Below are 25,674 nucleotides of genomic sequence, written 5' to 3'. Positions count from 1 at the left end.
TTAACTCATGGGAAACACTTAGAAAAGTGCCTGGCATGCAGCAAGCACACGATGAATTTCATTTGTTCTTATCCTTATAATAATTTCACGGGGCAAGTTTCATTATTTCTCCTGTTTTCCAGGTGAGGAGACAGAGAGTTGGAGATGCACAGTTAAGTTGAGGTCACATGGATTAAAACCCACGGTTGTTAGACTTCAAAGCCTTGGACAAGTGCAGACAGGCTGGTCTGAGGACTTTCATTATCACATTTTTTTTTGGTACTTAAGATCGGAAACAGCATAGATTTCCATCAACAGGCACCATTCAGTAAAGCCCATTTAGAAGGTGCTTTGTGTTGGTTACAAGAAACAAGGTCGGCCTATACACAGGGGCATGGAGCCATCCTCAAGACATTTTGTTCAGTAAAAAGAACACCTCAAAAAAGTTCTATAACCCACAGGAAACAAAGCCAGATATCCCATGAGATCTAAGTGTGTATGTGTGATCTTCGGAGGCTCGTATGAAGCAAATGAAGGTGATTTAAACAATAGGATCTATTTATAGGAACCTTGCTTTCTTTAGACTTTCTTTTATTGAGTTTTGAAATAACATACACTCAAAGAAAAAAGTCAGAGTACAGCCAAATGTCAAGAAGGGAAAAAAACCCACAGAAATCTCTTCCTCCAGATGAACTAGGCTAACATTTTGATATATATCTTCCCAGGTCTCCTTCTGTGTGATTGTGAATATGTGTGTGAGTTGTGTGTGCATATATATATATGTGTGTGTGTGTGTGTGTATAGAGAGAAATGTACATTTACCAATATGAGAATTTTGCTGTTATGTTAAAAAGTCCCCCACACTATAGAAACTTAACCCAGAGGCTTCTCTGTCACATTAAATCTGAGTCCCAGTAGGAATGGTAGCTCCACAATCATAACCATTTCAAGCTCCTTCTGTATTTTTCCTGCATTATTCTCAGCCTCTGGCTTCCTCCTCATGGTCTAAGACAGTGATCCAGCCATCACGTCTGCCTTCCCACCAGCAGGAAGGGGTGAATGGAAAGTGGAGTCCTGCCTTTGCCTTTTGAGTACTCAAACCCAAAATTGTACACATTATCCTTGGTAACATTTGTCTGAATGTAATCACGTGGCCATGCTTTAGCCTCAAGGAAGCCTGGGAAATGTGTGCTTTTCTCTGGGTAACCGTGTACATGCCCAGCTAAAAGTCAGTGGTTCTGTGACTATGAAAGAAACAGGAAAATGGACATTGTAGCGACTAGCAGGCCATTTGCTGCTTATCTTCATTTTCTCAATAATATCTTTCCTCCTCCAGAGAGAGGGTGCTCTATCTTATCTTACAATCTAACCACTGAGCCCTGTGAGCCGGCCTCCGCCTAGGCCAAATTACAGGTCGCAATAGAGCAACTTTCTGAGGGCACACCCAGAAGCCAGCTGCTTAACCAGCAATTTCCAAACAGGAGGCAGAGTCCTGGCAATGCCAGTACTTGCCATGGCATTTCCCCCAGATTTGACCTCTATAAATAGCACTGAGACTCAGAAAAGGCCATCCTGTTGCAAAACAAGACCTGCAAGATAAGGCTCGCAAGGAACCTTCTCTGGCGAGTTTCAGCCCCTCTGCTAGTCACTCTTAAAGGGATACCGTCGACTGTGTATGGAATCTCATCCCGCCTATGAAAGCACTCATCTCTCCTTTCTTCTTTTCACTTCCAGTGAAATTTAAGTGTGTGTGTGTGTGTGTGTGTGTGTGTGATGGAGTAGAGACCATGGAACTGGATTGAAGTTGTCTATTTCTATTTGAAACCAGAAGACAATGAGCCAAGGGGTACTTCATCTCCGTCTGAAGCTGAGGTTTTCTCCATGGTTTCACATGCTTTGAGACTCACGTCTCTGACACAGAAATAGCATGTGACATAGAGCCTAGGTGACCTGGTTCTGCCGCTCACTGGCTGTGTGATCTCAGCCAAGATGCTTAACCTCTCTGTGCCTCAGTTTGTTCTTTCGAAAAATAGAACTGGTAACAACAGGAAGTTTTTACAGGGCTTCTGTGAGAATTAAATCTGTCAAATCTCAGGAAGAATCCAAGGCATGGGGTGACCCTCTGCAGATGGCTCAAGGCATCTGGTCAACCAGGAAGGGTGGCAGTGGGAAGGCTCTTTAGAGCTATAAAGGTCATGGTCGCCGTGGTGGACATTCGTGACGATGGACAGGGTAGATGCTCCCTTGGGCATTCCAGTGCTGGCCAACCTCAGGGAAGCATGAGGGTGTGACCCTACCAATTCTCTTTCAGAGGCCTTTGTGGGTCTCACCTTAAAGTCCTGGCCTGATTTTATGTATCCAAGTTACTGGGGCCACCTTCCCCCAGAATCACTGTGGAGTGCGGAACCTCGGTGTTTGTGCCAACAGCTCATTAGAAAGAACCCTGGACTCAGAGGTGGGGTCTGTGTCCTGACTTTGTGGCCCATTTCTTGGGGGGCCTCTGGCTGAATCATTCCCTGTCTGGACTACCGCTGGCACCACTTACAGGGCCTGGGACACACACAGAGGCTCCCGCCATATATCTGGAGCATTGAAAGGTGTTAACTCAAAGAAGAACAGGCCTTACAAAGTGTGTGTGTGTGTGGGGTGCTTCTATTATCCCCATTGTACAGAGGAGGCTGCGGAGCCTGATTCACGGTACTAACTTAAAGGTTGCCAATGGCATCAAGACCCCCAAGGATGGCGAGTGAAAGTAAAGCCACAGAGAGGGGCATGGATGAAGGTGCCGTTTCCAAACACCAAGTCGGTCGCCTCTCCCCGTGTCCTTGGCGGAACACGCGAGGGTGACCAGCTCTGTGCTGTGCACACTCTTCTGCGTCTCCTGTCCGTGTGTGTAATTAATCTTGGAGCATCTTCCTGCGTCAGCAAAGATCTTCTTGCCTGTTATTGACTTCAACATTCTTTCTGAGAGGGAATGGCCAGAAGCCACCCATATGACCTTTCAGAGGCAAATACAAATAAAAAGAATTTCTCCTTGTGTCAGGAAGGGAGACATCTCCTCTCCTTACAGCATTTACTTTAGAGAACTTGTAGACTCCTCTGCTCCTTTCAGATGTTTGTCTTTTAAAAAGCTGAATGGGCCTCTGGCCAGCTTTATCACCCAGGAGTGTTTTTCTCAAGGACCCTCCAGCGGTCTCTTTGTAATGTGAATATCAACAAAACCGGGACCCCTAGGCCCAGTCTCGGGGGAGGGTAGGCGCCTACTGCCAGGGCTACGCTCCAAGCTGCACAGCAGCCACCTCTCACAAAGATAGAAGTTTCCTTCCCCTGCGGGTATGGGCAGTTGGCTAACACAGACAGCCACCCCAGTGACCTGGTGAGGGCGGGATGAACCTTGTGACAGGCGGTACGTCTGGTCCTCCCACCCGAGGACTGACTAGCTAACCTTTGAGAGCACAGATGTAATTGGCTGCGTCTGCTTGTGCATAAAAGGGCAGGGCTCCGCATCTCATTACTGGACTGCCTGCCATGTGCCCCACACCCTGGTTTAATGCTTACTCAGTAATACAGCTGTTTTCTTTCTCGTCTACTTTTGGGGAGAGGCTTTCTGGGTTAGTGGGAGATTTTGTTTTTAATTTTGTCTTCAGCACCATCAAACGTCTTTCTGCAGAGGGCTGGTTATAGGAACGTGGCACCTCCGCACAGCGGAATACTATGCAGTCATGACGAAGAACAAGAGCTCTCCCTTCATTTTCATTGTTGAGTCAAAGTGCAAGGTCCACCATCGTTTAGGTCTTTTCTGTAAAAAGACTATATTTGTACTTTCTTACACTGGCTCAATCTCTGGAAGAATAACAAGGGACTCATAAAAAATGCTCACGTGTGTTAAGAGGAACTGGGTAGAAGGGGGAGAGAAGAGGGAGGGAATTTTTTTTGCGGAACACCATTTTATATTTTCTGATTTTTAAAACATGGTGACTGTATTATCTACTCAAAATCAATGAAAAAGAAGGGGTGGTAGCCAGTGGAGAAAAAAAACCACTGAAGAAAAGAAATCTCAGGTCCAGACAGTCTCTAAGCACTTGATTCTGTTTCATTTCTGAGCTCAGTCTTGACCTTGGAACCAACTGAAAACTAATTATGGTGATATGTTTTTTGGGTTCATGGTTGATTTTTTTCTTGGAAGGTTAATCAATGTCTTTATTTTTTAAAAAACGACATAAAGTAAAACAAAAAAAATTAGGTAAAACAAAACTACCAGTAATTAATATACTCCTCCCCCTTCTGGTCCTCCTGCTGCCCAGGGTTGCCTGTGTCGTTTCCAGCCTTAGTGAGTTTTGCAGGGGCCGAGTCATTTTCAGGGGCTCCGTGGAGCCCTTCCTCCATCATCTCTCTCTGCCTCCCAGGAGCTCAGGAGGGGTGGAGGGAAGGGGAGTATGGGACATGATGTCCCACCAAACTGAGGATCAGGGAGCCTCCATGCCCCAAATGCACCCCCTCAGCCTCTGTCTTCTAGAAGCGCCTCTGTGACGAGAGTGGAGAAAAGGGTATGCGGCAGGGGTCACCTCTCAAGCCCGCTGGCCACTTTAGTCTGTGCTGACTGTCACTCTTGTTGTTACTCTGGGGGAAGTGGCCCAGGCGGTCTTGCCACATGCTGGGTGTATCTCCCTTGTGTCCCTGTGTCAAGTCTATGAGGTAGGTGCTATTTGTTATAACCCTCGTTTTATGGATGAGGAAACATAAGCACAGAGACATCAAGCCACTTCGCCAAGGTCACACAGCTTCTAAGAGCCCGCCTGCTCTCTCAGCTGTTTCCCTTCCGGCACCTTAGCCTGCCTCCAGCTGGATGCTCTGTGGTCAGCTCACTCTCAAACGTGTTGGAAGTTTTGAAAGAGTGGAATTGCAAGCACTAGGACTCAGGGTTGGGGTAGGGCTGTGCTTTGGATTTCCAGGACCCACGGGTGGCATTGCTCACTTTAGGGAGGGGAGTTTCTGTTGATGGTTCAAGTCCTCAGGCTTGTGCCTCTGAGACCCCCAACACTTGCCCGGTGATCTTGGACCATTGTCCTGTCTCTCTGGGTCCCAGTTTTCAGTCTGCTTATGTGGAACACTGAAGGCTGCAGGAATCTGCGGATTTGAAGACCTGCCACACGTTGACCAGTGGGAACATGAGCACAGCTCCAAGCAGTGAACCCAGCTGCATCGCTGCCCCGCACCACAAGAGGGCGCTGCGGCTATGGTCGCGCAGGATCACGCCCAGCATCACCTTGACATAGCTCAGACAGCCAGTGAAAAGCACCCACGAGGCCACCTGCGGGGATAGGGTGGGAGAGATGCAGAATGCAGGGCGCTTTGGGGTGACTCCTAGGAACTAAGGGTGTGGGGCGACCTCACGGGGCTAAGGGAACCCCATGAGTTGACCCCTCCCCAAGGGCGAAGGAGAGCCCAGTGGTGTTTCTGTCTCCCATGATCAAGTTAAGGGCCTTGGGAAGAAGGCCACTGCCGCCGTAGACACAGTGGGAAGAGTGTGGCTTTCCACGTACAGGCTGTACCGTCACCTCAGACCAGCCACCTCACCTTTCTGAGCCTCCACTCCCAGATGACAAGCGACCCCGCCCTTACCCCCCCCCCCCCCGCCGCCACCTGGGCCTTCCTGAGGCAGCCACCACCCAGACTTGGTCCACAGAAAGGGCTCTACCCCAGGTCTCCCCAGACCTCGGCGGGGTAGGGGAGCACCTGTGGGAGCAGATACTTACGATGAGGACTTCTCCACTCCAGTGCCCCTGCATGAGGGGGCAGGGGCTCATCACCGCCATGGCCATGTTGTAGGCACCAAAGCCGGTCCCCAACCCTGTGAGGATCCCCAGGAACAGCAGAGATCTAGGACAGAGTGGGGGAGATGGATGGATTGGGGAGAAGCTGACCCCTGCCTTCCCCACTCTGGGAACCAGGGTGGGCAGCATCTCCAGGCTCAGAGGTTAGAACCACGTGGAAACTTCCAGGCCGTCGGGCACAAGTGGGTCAGTGAGGCTCCCGAGCAGTGACGCAGGGCCCGGCACTCCAGCAGCACAACCAGAGTGACTCTGGAGCTGCACAGACCCGGCTCAAGTCCCCGTTCCACCACGGAGGCTTCGGGACTGTTCCCTGTGCCTCAGTTTCCTCACCTGTGAAATGAGGCTGGCAGGACTGTGGGGGCAGAGTGTGCAGGGTCTGGCCTGCTGCCACTTCCTCCTGCAACATGCCCAGACTCGGACGGGCAGCGGGGCTGGAGAGAAGGTGGCTCCGATCCCAGCACTGGCTCTGCTGTGTGTGGTGTGCGGCCTCGGGGGGGGGGGGCGGCCTCCAGTGGGGAGGCTTCCTTCTCGCCTCAGCCGTCCCTGTGCACAGCATGAGGTCTGCATGGTCTGGGGGCCCTGGTGGCCAGCTTGGAGGTGCTCGTCTGGTGGCCTGCTACGTAGAATCCAGGTCTGACGACTGAGGACAGTCCTTCATTTGAAGTTCTGCCCCTGGGGTCCCTCTACCCTATCTTCAGAATACCAAGGCTGGCCTGCATGCTGGGCAAGAGCAGAAGGTCCGCCCCTGCCTCTAAGGACTCTTTCTGCCCTAAGATTCTTGGAGTCCTTGACTCTCGGGCTCTGTCTTTCTAACAGGTCCCACAGGTCTGGGGTCTCTGGTCCTGCTTCCCTGGGAATCTCCAGCCTCCAACCAGTTTTTAAGCCCCAGGGGAGAAAAACAGCTTTCTGGCAAATTGACATTTCCTGTCTAACTCTGAGAACCCTTTCTTCCACCTCCTGGGGATGGGGGAGGTGGGTGGGCAGGGCTGGGGAGGTGGGTGTGGCAGGTGGGTGCAGCAGGGCCGGGGGAGGCACGTGCTGGTTAGAGAGGCCAGAGGGGGCACGTGAGGCGGGGGGGTAGATGGGGTGCTATGGGACCGAAGTTTCAAGACCCCAAGGTGAGTTTTCTCCCATGGGGGGGTCTGAAACCCTTGAGTTAGAACCACGCCAAGTTGCTTATTAAGACTTGAAATCCCAGGTCCCAGTCTAGGCTGGCGCAGTCTGCATTTGCCCAGCCATTGTTTAGAATCACGGCTGTAAGGGAGCCAGCCTGGGCTGGGGGCAGGAGGGCAGGGCTGGAGTCCTGGATATCAGAGCAGGGCCAGCCCTTTCTCTGAGCCTCAGAGTTTCGGGAACCCAGGTCCTGCCTGGGTGCTGCTCCTCACGGGCCAGCGGCTGTGACGGCAGACACTTTGGACCTGCCCTGCCCCGGGCACCGCTCTGGAGACTCTCCCACATTCGCCCCTCTAATGCGCCCACCCACCTGATGGGGTAGAACAGTGACTATCCCCAGTTTTCCGATAGGTATCCCTGAGGCACAGAGAGGTGGACTGACACATCCAACATTGCAGAGGGAGTAAGTGGCAGAGCTGGGATTTTAACCCAGGTAGTCCAGCCCCAGGAAACTGTCTTTTTAACTATTAAACATGCAGCCTGATGGTGGAGTTTGGGATTCTGGCTTTTGCAGTGAAGTGCACCCCCACCAGAGCTCCCCAGGGCCGGCTGGAGGCTGACCTGTTAGACAGGAACATGGAGAAGAAGCAGGCCAGAGGGTTGGCTATGGAGCTGAGGGTGGCGGACAGGTGGTAGGCAACGGGCCCGTAGGGCAGGCAGGAGTAGGTCTGCACGGAGGGCAGCACACCGTTGGTGAGGGTGTTCACAAAGGCCACCAGGACGTAGATGAAGAGCAGGCGGGCCGGGTGCAGGGGGGCCGGTTCCTCCTCCAGATGCTCTTGGCTCTTACTGCCTTCCCCTGGGCCTGGGGAACCCGGGTCCTCTTCCAGGGGCCGGATGGAGTGGAGGGTGACCTGGGAGGCGAGCAGGTCTTTTGTGGAGCTTTTCCAGGGCTCAGGGTGGCGCTGGAGGAAAATGAAGGCAATGAGGCAGCAGGCCATCATGAGGGCGAGCAGCAGGAAGAAGACCAAGGGCGGGAAGTTGGCGGGCAGGTAGCTGCTTTCCAGACGGCCCCTAGAGGGCGCTGTCCCAGGGAGGCCAGGCAGCAGGGCGCTGTTATTTCCCTGGGGAAAGACAGAACAAGGGTCATCGGATCCGCGAGCGATGTTGGGACACGGGCAACAACAGTAATAACGTTCAGTTAGTGTGATGCATTATTAGTTAGTGTGAATAATACACACACACCCACTGAGGTAGTGATAATAAATGCTCACGTTGACTGCCTGTCACTGGGCACCAGCGCTGTGCACCCATCCGCTCGTGCACCTCCTGACGACCCTGCACAGTGGGGACGTTCCCGTGCTTTTAGAGGGAACGGAGGTGTAAGAACTGTTTGTTGTACTTGAGGATTGTGCGGAGCAGGAGGCAAACCCAGTCCACTTGGTTCTTTAATTTTTAAAAGATTATTTAGTTATTTGTTTTCAGAGAGTAGTGGAAGAAGAAAGAGAAGGAGAGAAACATCAATGTGTGGTGGCCCCTCGTGCGCCCCCTACTGGGAACCTGGCCCACAACCCAGGCACATGCCCTGACTGGGAATCAAACCAGAGACAGTTTGGTTCGCAGGCTGGCACTCAATGCACTGAGCCACACCAGCCGGGGCCCACTTGGTGCTTTTTAGCTCAGCTCTACCTCTTCCCACCCTCCAGGGCTGGCAACCATGTTTATGTTCAGAGGCGGGCCCGCCTGGGGAGCTCCAGGGGAGAGCAGCCCTGCCCCAGCTCGCCCGGCGTAGTGACGTGGCCTGGTGTGGTGACGTGGCCTGGTGTGGCCAGATCTCCTGTCAAGACACACACTACATCTAGATTTATATATGTGAAGTTGCAAAACATTTAAATGTCATCAAATAAGTCAAGCACTTAGCGCCTGCAGGCTACTGCAGCCGGGGCCACTGGTTTGCAGCTGCGGCTGCGGTACCTCTGTGGTTAATACCAGACCTGTGTAAACTGTCTGGTACCCAGTGAGAGAAAGTTTGACGTGTGGGCCAAAAAGGGGTTCTGCGAAAAGTTACCTCCCAGGGTGGACTGATCGCAAATTCTTAACTGGGCTGGTTGTGGTGGGTATATAACTTCTTTAGGAAAAGGCTTACTTTTGCCTAAGTAAGCCCCGCCCCTTGTTTCTGTAGACTGAGGTTAATGAGCTTTTGAAATGCCCCCCCCTTTCAGACCCTTCAAGACAGCACAGAATCTTAAGCGTCTTGTAATTCAACTCCCGTCTTGCTTTTCACACATTCATGGATTCTTCCTTGTGTCCCTCACTTAATTTCAAATGCGTAAAAGAAACTGCAAAACTACTGTTTTCCAAAGCCTTTGAGATCTTGGTTCCTGGCTATTGTTGTCAGTTTTGGCTCCAAGAAACTCTTACTAAAAATTTCTACAGGTTTGTGTGTTTCTTCTACTGACATTTACTTGGCGCAGGGGGCAGGGCCCTGAAGAAGCCCACGCAGGACCAGCTGTGGGCCCAGACACTGTACTCGCTATGTTCCTCAGCTGGGGAACTGGAGTGAGTTTTCTATCGGAACCCTGGGTCTCCCTGCTTTAAGGAGCAGGCCATGGCTTTATCTGTGCTCTTCTTAGAAAGACCTTCAGGTGGAGAAGGGTCGAGGTAACCCAGCGAAAGAAAAAAGTGGGTTGCTGCTTTTAGTTTTGTCTTAACTGGATTGCTTACCAAGAGTCTGAACAAAATATTTGCTGGGTGAACGAGATACTGAACACTCTCTGGCTCCGTGAGGAAGGACACTTGTTTCTCCAATCTGGACAGCCATCGGGCCGCAGACCCTGTGTCCAGAGTGGTGGAGACCAGACCAGGGGCTGTCTGGGGTGGCGGGGCAGCTGATTCCGGAGAAGCTGGCGGGAGCCCCAGGGAGGAGGGCAGGGCACCTTGGAATGGGTTCACATGGAGACAGAGGGGCCTGTACTTTGGATAGTGTCACGGCTCTGGTGGCGTCTGGTAAGCTTCTGCTGGCCCTTGCTCAAGAATCTTCGTGGGGTTGTTGGAAGAAAAAATTCCCTCCCGGGGCACGAGGATGTCCCACAGGGCTATCCACTGCCTTTGGCTTGTCTGGGGATGTGCACAGAAAGGCTGGGTTTTCCTAAAAGTTTGTTTGGACTCCACAGGTCTAAAAAAAAATAACTGAAATAAACGTGGGAGGTCCTGCGTCCAAGGCCAGCAAGTCCCACGATGGTCAGCACCTCATCACTGCTGAGGTGGCTGAGATGAGGGTCCTTTGGTGCTTTTTAAATGAAACTTCTGTGTGCATGATTGGAAAAAGCTGGCTATAAAACCAGGCAGAATGAACGGGAAACATATTTAAATGGTCTCTTGAAGCTTCGAAAAGAGGATTTAGATAAATGGATCCACTTGTGATGTTGGTTAGGCGTCAACCCAATTGTCTGAGGTGCTAAAAACAGCCGTCCTTATTTAAGAAAGGGGGAAGGTCATTTGAACTTGACTTCTCAAGGGCAGATACAAACTGTAAATGCCTCCAAAGCAAAATTTGGATTTAACCATTCTTTTATAAAGGAATGTGTCTATATAGATATGTTGTAAATGTGAGATAATTTTCCATATACAGATCGTATTATTAAAATCGATTTAAAGGCAAGCACTTGTAAGGATTGGGGATTCTGAAATTCTCAGAAATATGAAAACTAATTCAAATGTTTGTCACGTTTACATGATCTAGGATTAATCTTTAGTTAATACAAGTTTAAGTTTGTCGGTTTGAGTAGAACACATATCTTCTGAGTGATTAATATGAAACAAAATATTTATATTTTACCTGGGCATACAAAAATAAGTTCATGTTAATAACTGACTTGGATGTCTATGGAATATGTTTCTAGAGGTAACAAAGTGTCTTCATACATTTGCCAAGCTAAGGACTGCTGACTGCTTACTTCTTGATTTTCATTGGAAATTGAGGTTTTAAGGGTTAAAATCTTAATATATGTAGGAATAATTCTGTGGTATTCCAGAAGGGTTACCGAAACACCTCAAGAGTTTTGTTTTTATGTTAAATTGCATGGAAAGTATTGCAAAATAAAGGCTGAAAAAACTTTTACCGTTTGGCAAAACAATGCATGCAAATGAAACCAGTGGGACTATGGGAAGTCCAAGAGAGCTACTTGGTTCTTTGCGGCTCGCTGGCAAACCCCACTTTTTAAGTTTTTGCATTCCTCAGGCGTCACAGTGAATTTAAGCTGGACTGAAATTAGATCCAGGAACTTACGAGCCGACATCATTAAAAGGATACATCTTACACGGTTGCCAAGGTTTGTCAGAGTCACGTCAAGGAAATGCCAAATAGGTAACTGAGTCCTTTCACAGTGACCTCCCAGGAGACAAGACTTTAAGATCGTTGACTGTGACCCGGAGATTTTGTTTTTTTGGAAAGGACATCAGTTAAAAGACACTCTCCCGCCTTGTTGGAAGGGACCTTATTAGGCGCCTAACTGTGAATTGGCTACCCATCTCTGTCTGTGGACATCAGAGACAAGAAGCCACCGACATCAGAGGTAGACAGCTGTCCCAAAACATGGACAAGGCCTGTATCCCTGCAAATTGATGTTTAGCTCAGAAACCAATAGTTTGATAGCCTTTTCCTGTCTGCTCATGATAACAGTCATAATAATAGTTACACTTGTTCTTTGGGTTTTTCTATGTAGTCCAGCTGCTTATGACTACTGAAACTATGGGATAACTTTTAACACCCTTTCTACACAGAAAAGTGAGACGGAAGGCAAACACTTGGGGCAGGAGAGTTCACAGGGTAGAAATGACCCAGAGTGGGTTTTTTTGCCATCAGGTCTGTAAGACCAGACCACCTTCCACTGACCTGTTCTTCCTTTTGGGGGAAAATTGGGCCTTGACTCACACCCTGTGTTTATGGTGTTGTCCCATCACCAGTGACCCACCATTTCTATAACACGACATAGATACTGAGGCTTCTCGGAATGAGCCTTCCTAGTGCTGTGAGGCCACACTATCCAAAAAGTTGGTCACCAATGCATCCTACGGATTGATTTAGGGCAAAAGAGGGAGCTGTGGTCAAAAAAGGGGGTTTTATGGAAAGTAACCTCACAGGGTGGTCTGATCACACAGCCCTAACTGGACAGATCACGGCGGTCATGACCCTCCAGGCGTATAACCTGCTTAGTAAAACACCTGTCTTTGCCCTGGTTGGAATGTTGTCCTGTGCACTGAAAGGTTGCATGTTCAATTCCCAGTCGGGACACTTACCTTACCTGTGGGTTTGATCCCCCAGCCTGGAACGCGTTCCTCTCTCTCTTTCCCTTCCTCTCTCTCTGAGATTAGGAAACGCATCCTTGGGCGAGGGTTAAACAAAAACAAGGCTTATCTTTGCCTTAAGCAAGCCCTGTTCATAGTTTCCGCGCATCTAGGTGAGGGCACCTTGGAACTGCCAGAACACCCCGGGAGAGCACAGTCGCCATCGGGAGAGCACACGTTCTTAACTGTCCTATGATCTAATGCCCACCTCGCTTTCTCTCATCTTCACGTCATCTTCCTCAAATTCCCTCCTGAATTTCAAATGCTTATAAGGAACTGCAAAATCTGTTATTCTACAGAGCACGTGAGATCCTGCTTTCTGACAATTGTTATGAGTCTTAGGTCAAATAAACTTTTATACAATGTCTCTACCAGGCCCTGACTGGTGTGGCTCAGTTGGCTGGGTGTCGTCCTGCAAGGCCAAAGGTCGCCAGTTTGATCCCTGGTCAGGGCACATGTCTGGGTTGTGGGCCAGGTCCAAGGTCAGGGTGCATATGAGAAGCAGCCAACCGATGTTTCTCTCCCTTTTTTCTCCCTCCCTTCCCCTTTCTCTAAAAATAAATAAGTAAAATCTTTAAACAAACAAACAAACAAACAAACAAACAAAACAATGTCTCTACTGGTTTGGATGTTTCTCACATTGACAGATGTGTTAACACCATGATGTACATGTTGAAGCAACAACTCGAGTCTGTGGCTCCGGCTCTGGCTGTACATTAGCATCACCGGGGGAACTGTGAATAGACACAAGCTCACAACCTGTGTTTTGGAATTCTGAAATCCAGGATGCTCAGAACCTATGATTCAGTTGGCAGCAACACTCGAAGGGATGTGAGGCCACTCACAGCCCCCATCTGCCCACTGGCCGGGAATGTCTCCGCCCGGAGACATTGTGGGCGGCGGTGTCACTGTGCTGCATTGCTGTGTAACTCCGGCCCTGGCCCGGTGGCTCAGTTGTTTGGCATGTCACCCTGTACACCAAAAGCTTGCAGGTTCAATTCCTGGTCACGACACATACTGTATTTTCCAGACTATAAGACTCACTTCTTTTTACCACATTTTTTGTTTCAAAAAATTTTCCCTGTTTTCCTCCTCTAAAATCTAGGTGCATCTTATGGTGCGGACCCCAGACACACCTCCATTTTAGGGGAGGAAAATAGGGAGAAAATTTTTGAAGCAAAAAATGTGGTAAAAAAAAAACCCCAAACCCTGCATCTTATAGTCTGAAAAATACAGTACCTAGGTTGTACGTTCAATTCCTGGTCGGGGCCCCTGTGAGAGGCAGTTGATCGATATTTATCTCTCACATCAATGTTTGTCTTTCTCCTTTCTTCTCTCTCTAAAATCAATAAAACATATTCTCTGGTGAGGATTAAAAAATAATAGTAAAAAAACATAAAAGTTGAAAGTTTAGATTTCAAAACACACCTGACTTCCATTGAGGGTTTTGGAACGCCCCACACTCAGAGGCGTATTTAATTGGTCTGGCGGTGGGGGGGACGTGCCCGCTGGTGTGTTTCCGTAGCTCGCCCAGGTGATCTAAAGTACAGCCAGGTCAAGGGCACAGGACTACCCAGCGTTTCAGAAACACAAGCCCCCCACACGATCCTGCCGTGACCAGGCACAGAGCGTGGCGCTGGCCCTGGGCCGCGCTGGGTACCTGTGGGGTGTCGGTCTTCCCAGTGGTGCTGGGGCTTGAGGTGGTATAAGATGTCTCAGTGACGTTGATGCAGGTGGTGAGGCCCGAGCCCTGGGCGAGAGCCACCAGGGCCGGTAGCAGGCCGCTGAGCCCTTCGCCCACAAAGAAGGTGGTGAGGTAGCGAGTGGACAGCCGGCTCATGAAAGGCAGGAAGGTGACGGAGGACGTGCAGTCCACCAGGGCCAGGAAGAAGGTAAGGACCATGAAAGCGATGCTGTGGTAGCTGCCCTGGACCCAGGAGGTGACATTCCAGAGGAAGGCAAAGAGGGTGCAGGTGATGGTGCCCACACTCAGCACGGTGAAGATGATGGGCACCTCGGGAACGCAGCCGGGCTGGCAGTGATGGAGCAGGGTGATGAGGAGCGGGCTGACGTTGGCCAGCTGGATGATCACCGTCAGGTAGGAGGGCAGGTACCAGCTCTCGGGCAGCTCTTTCACCAACAGGGGCAGCTCCACCCACAGCCCGTTGATGGCCACCCAGGAGCCCATCCCGAAGGTGCAGACCAGCAGGTGTGTCAGGAGCGCCATGCTGCTTCCTGCCCTGGGCCGGAAGCTGCCACCTCCCCAGATGAGCCAGCAGCAGGGCCTGCGGAGAAAAGCACCAGGTGAGCAATGTCAGGTTCACTGTCCCCCAAAAGACTGGGCTTTGGGGCCCAAAGTTTTCTGTTGTCCTTCCTTTCTTTGTGAACAAGTTGGCTTTTTATTAGCAGAAAACACAAATTCCTTATAACTAACCTTTCAGTAGGAAACACTTTCTACCCATGACTTGTAAAGCCAGAGACCCCGGATGAAAAGTTAGATGCATTCAAATGCATAAATATCAAAACACAGCAGCAAACAAACAAAAAAATCATCAAAATACTTTCTGCAAAAAAAAAAAAGTGCTGACAATAAGATAAAAAAAGACAGATGATAACCTGGCGGGGGTGGGGGTGGGGAAATATTTGCAAAGTAAACCACAGACAAAGGGCTCATCTTCCGAACACACAAAGAGTTCTTAGAAATTAAGAACAAAAAGACCCAATAGAGAGGTGGGCAAAGGATATGAACAGTTTGGAGAAAAAAGTACAAAGAAGCCTTAAACATATGAAAGGATTATCACCCTCGTTCCTCGTGGGAAATGTCACTTCGCAACGATTCCAAGGTGCCATTGCTCACTATGAGATTGTCCCAAAGTTACCTGCCCTGGACAGAATCATGCATGTAGGAGGTTCTTCTTGCCTGTGGCCTTGTTGGTAATAGCAAAATCTAGGAGACCACCCAAGTGCCTGCGGATGGAGGACGGGCTGAGCGCAGGCGTGTCTGTGAGTTGGGATGCCACACACCCGGCGGAGGGGTGAGGGGTGTGGGAGGCTCCCTGGCTGACAGGGCTGAGCCATGTGGATAAGGGAACAAAATCCAGGGAGAGAGATGGGGCGCTGCCTTGTAGACGCAGGGACCAGGAGGAGGAACACGTTCTCTTTGCTCGTGTTTGCTCAAGGTGTCCCTTGAAGCACACAGGAGCTGCTGGGGGGTTGTGGCAGCTCCGCCAAATGATTTGGAGACCATTTATTTTAAGATTCTATTTATTTATCTTTGGAGGGGAAGGGAAGGCTAGAGGGAGAGAAATGCCAATGTATGGCTGCCTCTCATGCGTCCCCTGCTGGGAACTGGCCTGCAACCCAGGCATGTGCCCTGACCGGGAATCGAAGCACGGTTGTTTGGTTTCCAGGCCCACGCTCAATCCACTGAGCTACACCAGCCAGGGCCTTTTTACGTAGTTTTGACTCGTGAACCATGCAAACGTACTGCCCATTACAAAAATACGGTCGCTTGACATAAAATCCCAATCTGGCATTTTTCTCCTAAAATTATAGAACTGCATAGCCGGATGGGCCCTTGGAGAACACCTGACTGAGTCCCCACCCCATGGAAGCTCTCTGCCACCTGCGTGCCACCTCCCCAGTGACCTGTCATTACACCTGAGCCCTTACTCTCTGCTCTCCCCTCAGCGCAAGCAAAAGTATCGGAGAGGCCAGAAGGAGGCTCTGGAGCCAGCTGCCTACACTTGAGCCCAGCTCTGCTGCCACTTAGTAGGGCAGCCTCGGGCAAGTGGTTTCACCTCCCGGTGCCTCCCTTCCCCCGCCTGCATCTCGTCTCACCTGTAAATAAAGGACAATGAGATGCAAAGGTACTACCGAGTTTCCGCTGCCTCGGGTGCACCAAGCACACAGTAAGCACTCAGTAAGGGTCGGCTGGCTCTTCTTATCATGGTGAAATGCCAGGTCTGGTGACATGGCTTTTCCCCCTAGTTCGTGTGGAAATGAACACATGACGATTCAGACGGACAAGGGGAGCACAGTCACCGGTGGCACCATTTTGGGAGAAATGTCCTTGAGAGTGAAAGGTCCACTGGGCCAGTTGCCTCCTTTTACAGATGGGAACAGGGCATGCGGTCCTGAAGCTGGGAGGTGGGATTGGGAGCCGGTGGGTGTCCTGGGCTCTCGGCTCCCTGTACCCTCCCATAACTCCGTGGGGACGCCGATCCCTTGGTTCTACTCAGTTCACACTGTCAGTCTTTAAGGCCTTGTTTCTGTTCTTCCAGAACATGCAAGGGAGTCTCCTGTGGCCTTGCCTGACCCAGGAAAGTCTTAACACCACAGCAATCGATTCTCAAGTATTCCACTCCCTTCCTCCTCCCTCCTGGGGCGGGGTGCGGTGGGGTGTGGTAGGGCGCAGTGGGGTGTGGTGGGAGGGCGGGGGTGGGGAAGAACCAGTCCACCCACTCCCAGCATCACCTCTTTTCCACTCTGGGAAGCCTGGAGCAGGGCGCAGCCTGAGCTGCTTTCAGTCCTGCCCCACCACCCCTGTCTGTGGCCTTAGCTGAGCCACTGAACTCTGTTCTCTTACCAGGGAAGCTGGACTGACTGACAGCCCAGGACAGCCTGGCTTGGGTGCACCTACAGGTCCCACTGGAGAGGTGCAGCCCCCCACAACGGCCGCCTGCCTGGCTGCTCCCCACTTTGCCTGGGCTCTGCTCTGAGCCTGGAGCATACCCCACCCCCTTGCCCTTCCTGCTCCTTGCATGTCCAGCCCAGCTTTCTGCAGGACACCGTCTCCAGGAAACCTCCTCTGGCTGGACAGCACTAGGCTCCTTTATGTAAAGTGTTCTGGTGGGGACACAGGCAGGCAGGTTTCTGGGGAGACTGCAGCTCTACAGGGCAGACGGCTGCCTCGGATCCCGGCATTCTGAAGGCAGAAGAACTCGACAGACGGCTCAGCTCAGGATTTGTGAGCCGGTGACTCCTGGGCCTCGGCCAGGCAGCAGAGGTGCTGTTTTGGTTTGCCGTGTGTTACAAACAGTTAGTTACATTCAGTAACAGTTAGCTACTGAAATCCGCACATTGGGAGGTGGTACATGACATGAGATTTCTGGTTTCTGAGAATGTTATGTCAAATCTCACAATAAAAGTGTGGGGAGATGTGTATTTTATGTCTTGAGTTAAATATTTTTCAGCCCTGTCTGGTGTGGCTCCGTGGATTGAGCTCGGACTGCGAACTAGATTGCTGGTTCGATTCCCAGTCAGGGCACAGGCCTCGGCTGCACGCCAGATCCTGAATGGAGTACACGTGAGAGGCAACCACACACTGATGTTTCTCTTCCTCTCTTTCTCCCTCCCTTCCCCTTTCTAAAAATAAATAAATAAAATCTTTTCAAAAATTAAAACAAAATTTCATTTCTCTAGTAAATCTTTTTTACTGTAAAAGTAAAAATGTAAGAGTTTGTAACAGATTGGAAATGAAGACTGGAGCTTGGCCCTGGGGTGGGGGGGCGGGAAGATTTCTGGTTTCCCAAGAATATTCTGGAATACCCCACCAGGCCTTCATGCCCACACGGCAACCCTCAGTCTTGGTCCTCTTTAGCTCACGGTACCTGCCTGGGCCCCGCTGGCCCCGTAGGCACAGCGACCCCTTATTTTTTCACGTGTCCTGACCAGGATTCCTCAGGAGCCAGGGGCAAAGTAGGGGCTGGAATCCAGCGTAGGGCCTCTCTCAGCCCCTCTGGGCTGTAGGCACGGCCTCCAGCCACCTTACCACTCTCTCCTGCAGTAAAATTTGGAGGCAGCCCCTGAGGTTCAAATCCCAGCTTTAATCCTTCCAACCTGAGCCAGTGACCTAAACCTCCTGTACTTGATGCCTCTTCTGCAAAATGGGGAGGCTCCCAGTACCAACCCCAGGAGCTCGCCGAATGCCAGAATGGAGCCTGGCAACAGCAGGTGACTGCCATTTCAGCAAACACAGGCAGTTACCCCAAACACAAGTAATTCCTGATGGCAAAATTTGTCATCATTTTCTCTTAGTCACCCAGCAGGGATTCTTAAGCACCTGCTTTGTGCCCAGAGCTCTGAGAAATGAAAGAAAAGCCACAGGGACTGTTCCCAGAGAGAAGTAGGAGGAGGAGGTGCGTGGGCAGCAGATCTCTGGGCGAGAGGAGGGGCTGCTGGGACTAGCCGGGGAGACAGCGTTTCTCACCCTACCTTGGCCAAAGCAGGTGCTCAGTGGCTACAAAAGGGGAGCAGGTCTTCCTGGGGGGTGAGAGGGGTGGAGGAGGGAGGGGGTCTCTTTCCAAGGCCAGGAGCTTTGGTGCCACTTCCCAGGTTCCTGCTGTCCTGTCCAAGAAGACCCAGAAACTCGCCATAGCTGCCCACCCCACCTGAGAGCAGAGGCTGGTGCAAAGCAGGCAGAACCCCACGTTTAAAAAGCTGCCCTGTTCAAGGTGGATAAAAGGCTTAAATACAAGATACAACACCATAAAAGTCCTGGAGGAGAACACAGGTGGGAAAACCTCCGATATTGCACACAGAAATGTCTTCACCTAGACATCTGAGACAGGGCAAGGAACATAAAGGAAAGAATGAATGCATGGGACTGCATCCAAATAAAAGGGAACCAGCTGTGTGGGGAAATATATTTGCCAATGACACCTCGGACAAAGGCTGGATCTCCAAAATATACAAAGAACTCACGTGACTCTGCACCGGGAAGATAAAAAATCTAATTAAAAAATGGGCAAAAGACCTGAACAGACACTTCTGCAAGGAGGACATGCAGAGGGCCCCGAGACATAGGAAAGGATGCTCAGCATCACTAGCCATCAGAGATGCAAATTAAAACCATAATGAGATATCACTTCACACTGGTCAGAATGGCCACCATAAACAAATCGACAAGTGCTGGCGGGTTGTGGAGGAAAGGGAATCGTAGTGCACTGTTGGTGGGAATGCAGACTGATATAGCCACTGTGGAAAAGAGTATAGAATTTCCTCAGAAAACTAAAAATAGAACTGCCTTTTGACCTGGCAATTCCATTGCTGGAATTATGCCCTAAGAACCTGAAACACCAATTGGAAAGAACCTATGCACCCCAATGTTCATAGCAGTGTAATTTATAATAGCCAAGTGCTGAAAACAGCCTCAGTGCCCATCAGTAAAAGAGCAGATCAAGAAACTGTGGTACAGTCACATAGTGGAATACTACGCAGCAGAAACAAAGAGGGAACTCCTATCCTTCCGACAGCAGGGATGGAACTGGAGAGCATTAAGTGAAATAAACCAGGCGGAGAAAGACAAATACCATATGATCTTACATATAAGTGGAACCTAATGAAAAAAAAAGAAAAACAAAGCAATGAGCAAAATAGAACCAGAGACATTGAAGTACAGAACAAACTGACAGCGACTAGAGAGGAAGGACAAAGCGCATAACGGGGGACAGACGGGGAAGGGGCAAATCAAGGAACGTGAGCAGAGGACTCCTGGGCACAGACGAAGGGGCGGGACTGACCGTGGGGGAGAAGGGCAGGGGAAAGCAACAGGGAAAATGGTGGGATAACTATAATTGAACAACAATAAAATAAAACAATATATCTGGGAGAGGGCAACCAGCAGAGTGAAGGGTCTATAAAAAACCCCAACGTTTTTGAAGTATATATATAAAAAAACTGCCCTGTGCCAATGCAGGCAGAGTCCTGACGATGGACAGGTTGATGAAACAATATGCAAGGCGAGAACAGGTGGAGAGCCTGGGGTGATATTCCAGGGCTGAGGCTGCCCGGCGCTCCCCACTAGCCATTCTTTCCTTCTTCCTTAGGTGTCACAGAGGCCAGGTTTTTGGTTGGGTAAATGGCCACCAAGCTAACGAACTATATTTCCGAGTCTTTTTTGTGACTGGGCATGGCCCTCTGATCAAGCCCAGGACAATGAGCTTGGAAAGGACTTGAGAAATCTCCTTAGAGATAAGGGGGTGTGTGATTCTTCTCTTCCTTCATCCTGCTGCCTGGAACTCAGACACATTGGTGAGAGCTCCAGCAGCCATTTTGCACTATGGAGGATGGTGTGGGGGCTAGCCGGAGACTGACCCTCATGTGGACTTTGTGGCACAGAGCTGCCATCCCAGCTTTGTTCTGCCTGCAACTGTTGTTGAAGTTGTTTAAGTTGTAAATAAGCTATTTTGTTCAAGACTTTTATATACAGCAAAACACTGCCTAAGTGTAAAGAAATATATATTCAAGCATATATTTTGACCAATTGGAGTAACCAAAAACTAATGATTTGTACATTTATCTTCTTTCCTATTAATGCTCTGACTCAGAAATGCAGGTCCTGCCTCAACCAGGATTTGATCAAAGACCAAAATCAAACAAAATTGTTTCTTGAGAGACATCTTAAAGAGCCACCAGAAGGTTAGGAATGAACTTGGGGGCAAAGGTCTGTTCCAGGCCTTGACAGCAGAAAGTGGTAGATATAGAGGAGGCGATAAGTGATATGCCTAATAAATGGGAATAAGTAAATAATTAAAGGTGGGAGGCACATTCAGAGAAGCCAGTTACCGTTATCATCTGCAAAGCTAATCAGCTAATGAGAGAGTTCAGCGAGGAGGCCAGTTACACATTTACAAATGCGTAGTTTTCCTGCAGAGGACCAGGCAGAAAGTAAGACCTGCTATTGAGTTGCCATTTGGGAAAAGCCAATGAAGCTGCGTCTCTGTCTTACTTCAAATCCCCTCCCCTCCCCTTGAAATCAATTCCAGCTGGATTAAATGTTTGTGTCTTAAAAACAGCACAGTCACGCGCACCACATAACGATGTTTTGTCAGTACCCGACCCCACACACACAGGTCCGAGTAAAATACGATGGAGCCGAAACATTCCTGTTGCCTAGTGACGCGTCGTAGACGCACTCTTCACGGTCTGTGATGCTGCGGTTGCAGACGCAGCCGCTGCGCCGCCGGCCCAGGCGGCCCGGAGCACACAGATGCGCGTGTGGTACCCAGTGTCTGACAGTGATGATAAAAGACTCTGTTACTGGTTTATATACTATACTCACTATTACAGAGTGTACTTAGAAGAGATTTTATTTATTTATTTTTGGAGAGAGGGGAAGGGCAGGAACGAGGGAGAGAAACATTGATTGGTTGCCTCAATACTTCCAGCTGGGGATCTGGCCCACAATGCAAGCATGTGTCCTGACTGGGAATTGAACCAGTGACCCTGCTGGTTCACAGGCCAGCGCTCAATCCACTGAGTCACACAAGCCAGGGCTTAGGGTGTATTCTCTCTACTTACTAAAAAAAAAAGTTTTCTCCCCGGGTGGTGTGGCACAGTGGATTGAGCACTGGTCTGTGGACCAAAAGGTCTCTGGTTTGATTCCTAGTCAGGGCACTTGCCTGGGTTGTGGACCAGGTCCCCAGTTGGGGGCACTTGAGAGGCAACCAATTACTGGATCTCTTGCACACTGATGTTTCTCTCCCTCTCTTCCTTCCCTTCTCTCTAAAAATAAATACATAAAATCTAAAAAATAAAAACATAAAACGTTTTCTGTAAGGCAGTGTGCTGTGTTACGTCGGCCACAGCCTCATGCATCTTGTGTTTACTGCATCTCTTGATTGGATTGTTTTCTCTTGAGTGGGATTTAATTTTGTGAGACTTTGTACAGTCACACACCGTATAGGCTTGTAGCCTGGGAGTGATAGGCTGTAACTCGTACCCTAGGTGTGTAGGTTATACCGTCTCGGTACGTGTAAGTGCACACTGAGACATTTGCACAACAACAAAATCACCTGAGGATATGTTTTCCAGACCATCTCTGTCGTTAAGTAGCACGTGACCGTAATAAAAATACCAGAAGAGCAGGAACAGATTTTGCAAAGGACCCAAGGGCAGAAATGAGCCCGGGCCAGTCCGGCTGGAGTAGGGGGCCTGATGGGAAAATAAGGGCGGACAGAGCAGGTAAGGAGCCTGGATTTTACTCACGTGCAACAGCCCCCATGCACTGAGGGCCAGAGTCCCCAGGCCCCACAGAGCTGAGCTCTCTGGCTCTGCTCTAGGCCCCGGAACAGCTGTGCAATTTGAGGGAAGGGGTTTGGCTCTTTGAGTCTCTGCTTCCTCATCTGGAAAACAGTCACAACAGAGCTACGGCCCAGCACGACCCAACTCCTTCATGGCTCCCTGGCCCTGACCCACTCCTGGCTGCCCACACGGAATGCCATGTGCTCCTGGACTTAGGGGGGGTGGGGGGGCAGGGCAGTGGGGCCCAGCCATCAATGACTATGTGTTGGGGGACATCCTGGGGGCCGGCACTGCATGTGTAGAGGCCTGGCTGATTTTGGACAACTTTCCGAGTGGCTCCCCATAACTAATCCTCAGAGTATGTTTGAATGTATTCTTTAAGTGAACATCTCTATTTGCTATTTTTTTCCCTGTGGTGACCTTACAGGTTTTGCTTATTCAACTGACCTGTGTGGGTTATTTGCCACATGCTGGATAATAATCTCTGCTGTCAAGGAAGTGCGAGAGGCAGTCCCAAAGCAAACTAACAGAAATGTCAAGCAACTCAGTCACTGATAAGGGCTGTGGAAGAAAGGAGCTGAGGGGAGCCGCCATCATGGAGGTTGGCCACCATTATAAATGGGCTTGTTGGAGGCAGCACGAAGGAAGGGTGGGAGGAGCTATGTGAGGGGGAGGAGTTGTCCGGGTGAGGGAACAGCGTGTGCCAAGGCCCTGGGGCACAGCCTCACCTGCCATGTTCCAGAAACAGACCTTGGTGTTGGAAGAACAGCTCGGAGGCCACTGTGGCTGCAGCAGTGTAAGCAGAGGTGGGCAGGTCCCACAGGGCCTTGTAGCAAGAATGGGGTGTTTCCTCTGAGCCAAAATTCTCACTGCGAGACAGGACCAGCTCTAATTTAGTTTTTAGCAGAATCATGCTGACTGTTGCGAGGAGAACCATGTGGGGCCAGGGTGGAAGCAGGAGTGAAACCTGTCAGAAAGCTGGCGTAGAGTACAATACAGCAACAACAATAACAGAATGTATTACAGTATAACAATGACGTTAGTAGCAACAACAACGATAGCCGCCTTTAATTAATGCTGCGCGCATTTTACACACAGTATCCATCAAACCCTCTCAACAGTCCTGAGGTAGGTGTTATGATTATCTCCACTTTATAGATGAGAAAACTGAGGCTCGGAGAGGGGAAGCAATCTACCTGAGGTCCCACAGCTGGTCATTTGGGAGCTGAGATTTAATCCCAGAATGTCTGAATGTGGACTCAGCCCTCTGAAGCAGCCTGGAGGTGAGGGCGTTATGGAGAAGCTGCAAAGGCCAAGCTGAGCAGGACCCCTTTTCACTGACCCCAGCACTTGGGCTGGGGAGGGGAGGCGTGGGGTACAGCCCCCAGAGAACACAAGGGGGCTCTAAGATACCCCTTCCTCTTGGGGCCCCTCCTGCCACTGTGGGAGACCAGAAGCCTATGGCTTTGCATGAGGCACTGAAGGCCCTCATTCCCGTAACAGGTGGGAACATAGAATCCGGGAGGGCCCAGGACAAAGGTGTCTCTTTGCCTTGTATCTTTGCATCAAAGGCTGGGATCCCAGGCTCATGAGAATGAGGGAATGGGGGAGGAGTTCCTGCCCAGGGCAGTGCATGGCTGGGCCACATCCTCTGCCACCTGGCAGGAAGGGTCCTGTCTGACCTTGACCATCAGGGCCCAAACAACCTCCACCCTTGGCATTCTCTCCTGCTGTCTGCTTTATTCCTTCACAGTATGCTGGTGCATCAGCTCTGTGGCCGGAGTATATTTGTGTCTATTGGTGGAGTGATGGTCTCTCCCACATGGAATATCATCTCTATGAGAGCAGGGCCCTGTCCTCTTTCTCAGTGGCCAGGTGGTCATCTGGTTTGCCAACGCCTGGGCCACCAGTCGACCCTGCCTGAGCCATGCCAGCTCGGCTGGCCAGGGTGGCCCTGGGCAGTGCAAGGGTCTGATGAGGTCTGGACAAAGGTCTGAGTCAGTGTTGTCCCAGGTTTGTTGTCTGGGCAGGAAAAGGATGACTTAGAGTCTCAACAGGACAGGGAGACCCAGAGGATTAAAACCAAAAACCTAGAGGGAGAAAGAGAGAAAGACAAACATGGAGACCAAGGCATGAAGGGGCAGGAAGAACCAAAAGCTGGGAGAGAAACAGACAGAAAGGACAGAGGGACATGGGCTGGGCAAAAAGAGGAGGCAAGCTGAGGGGGAGATGGAGGCCGAGGAGCAGCTGGGTGAGTTGGGTGCCTGGCCAGGTCCGGCCACTCAGCTGCTCACAGCACTCATCCACAAGTATCAAGAGGCTTCTCCTCCCTGTCTCCGAGTTCCCCCAGGACCTCATCCAATTCAATGTGCCCATTTCACAGATGTGGGGAAACGGAGGCCCAGAGATGAGGCGGTACTTGCCTACACCCTCTCCAGCCCCCAACCTTGTTTCCAGTCATCTAGCCCTGTGCTCACTGCTGTGTGTCCTCAGGCCAGCTGTTCACCCTCTCTGGGCTGAAGTTTCACCAAAGGTTGTGAGGATGCCCAGGCTTGTTGGCCTTGGGTGTCAGGGAGGAAGCAAGGAGATAACAGGAGCCCAGACTGGCTGGGACTGTGAGTTTCTGTCCTCCTTCTCCTCCCTCCTAGGGCCTGGAAGAGCTTCCGTCCTCCCACAGGCTGTCCTTGGCTGGCTTCCCCTCCCTTCAGTGCCATCCCAACCCCCCACCCCAGCTCCCAGCCCCTGTGCCTGGCTGGTGAGGCTCCAGCCCCCTCCTGGCAGAAGCAGGCGTCTACAGTTCCTAACCGCGTGGAGATGCAGCCGGCAGCAGTCACTGGGGGTCCGGTGTTATGGCCTGGGGAGGAGAGGTCTGGAATCCACCCAGAAGGTTCAAGGTAGCTCACCTCCCAGAGAAGAAGGCCCTTCTCCCTTCCTATCCTCCTGACCTAGCAGCCTGAAACTAGGGAAAAGGCCACGAGCCACCATCTGTCCTCAAACCAGTACCTCTCCTCCGCCCTGTGCCAGGTGCTCCCCTCCCTGCCAGCAGCTGGCTCCTGGTACCTCAGGACTGTACCCTCACAGGCCTGAGCCACCCAGCTCTGCCCGCTTACCTGCTGGCGTAGTTCTCCAGCGGCTCTGTATGGGAGGGGCGGGAGGCCACTGGGTTTGTATTAACCTGTCCCCGCCCCGCAGTGAGGGAGAGTGGGAGGGGCTCCCAACACCACCCAGAGCCTACTCACTGTGTGCCTGGAAACTGCCAGGCAGCCAGTTGTCTCCCGTACAATCGGGAGTCACGGTTGTCAAAGGAGGGTAACAGTAAAGGGCTGACCTTATCCAGTGCTCGGGGCCATTGAGCTTTCCTGAGGGTTGACCTTCA

At 50.8% G+C, this 25,674-nt stretch overlaps 1 protein-coding gene across 2 annotated transcripts; it reads right to left on the bottom strand.

The window, feature by feature from the left end:
* Window positions 1-766: 766 nt before the first annotated feature.
* Window positions 767-25,649, bottom strand: SLC52A3 (solute carrier family 52 member 3). 2 transcript variants are annotated; one of them, XM_053671001.1, is made up of 5 exons: window positions 25,627-25,649; window positions 13,933-14,557; window positions 7,548-8,050; window positions 5,736-5,859; window positions 767-5,290 (listed from the first exon to the last, which is right to left on the bottom strand). In XM_053671001.1, exons 2-5 carry the CDS (start codon window positions 14,497-14,499, stop codon window positions 5,078-5,080), a joined length of 1,407 nt encoding a protein of 468 aa, XP_053526976.1. In that variant the 5' UTR covers window positions 14,500-14,557; window positions 25,627-25,649; the 3' UTR covers window positions 767-5,077. The 2 variants fall into 2 exon arrangements, with proteins under 2 accessions (XP_053526976.1, XP_036999052.2); XM_037143157.2 differs by lacking the exon at window positions 25,627-25,649 and adding an exon at window positions 25,409-25,462.
* Between the last annotated feature and the right edge of the window lie 25 nt (window positions 25,650-25,674).

The sequence above is a fragment of the Artibeus jamaicensis genome, unplaced genomic scaffold (assembly GCF_021234435.1).
Source record: "Artibeus jamaicensis isolate MK-2021 breed Jamaican fruit bat unplaced genomic scaffold, CSHL_Jam_final contig_685, whole genome shotgun sequence".
NCBI classification, from domain to species: Eukaryota; Metazoa; Chordata; class Mammalia; order Chiroptera; family Phyllostomidae; genus Artibeus; species Artibeus jamaicensis.
This window is presented reverse-complemented; position numbering and strand designations above follow the sequence as displayed.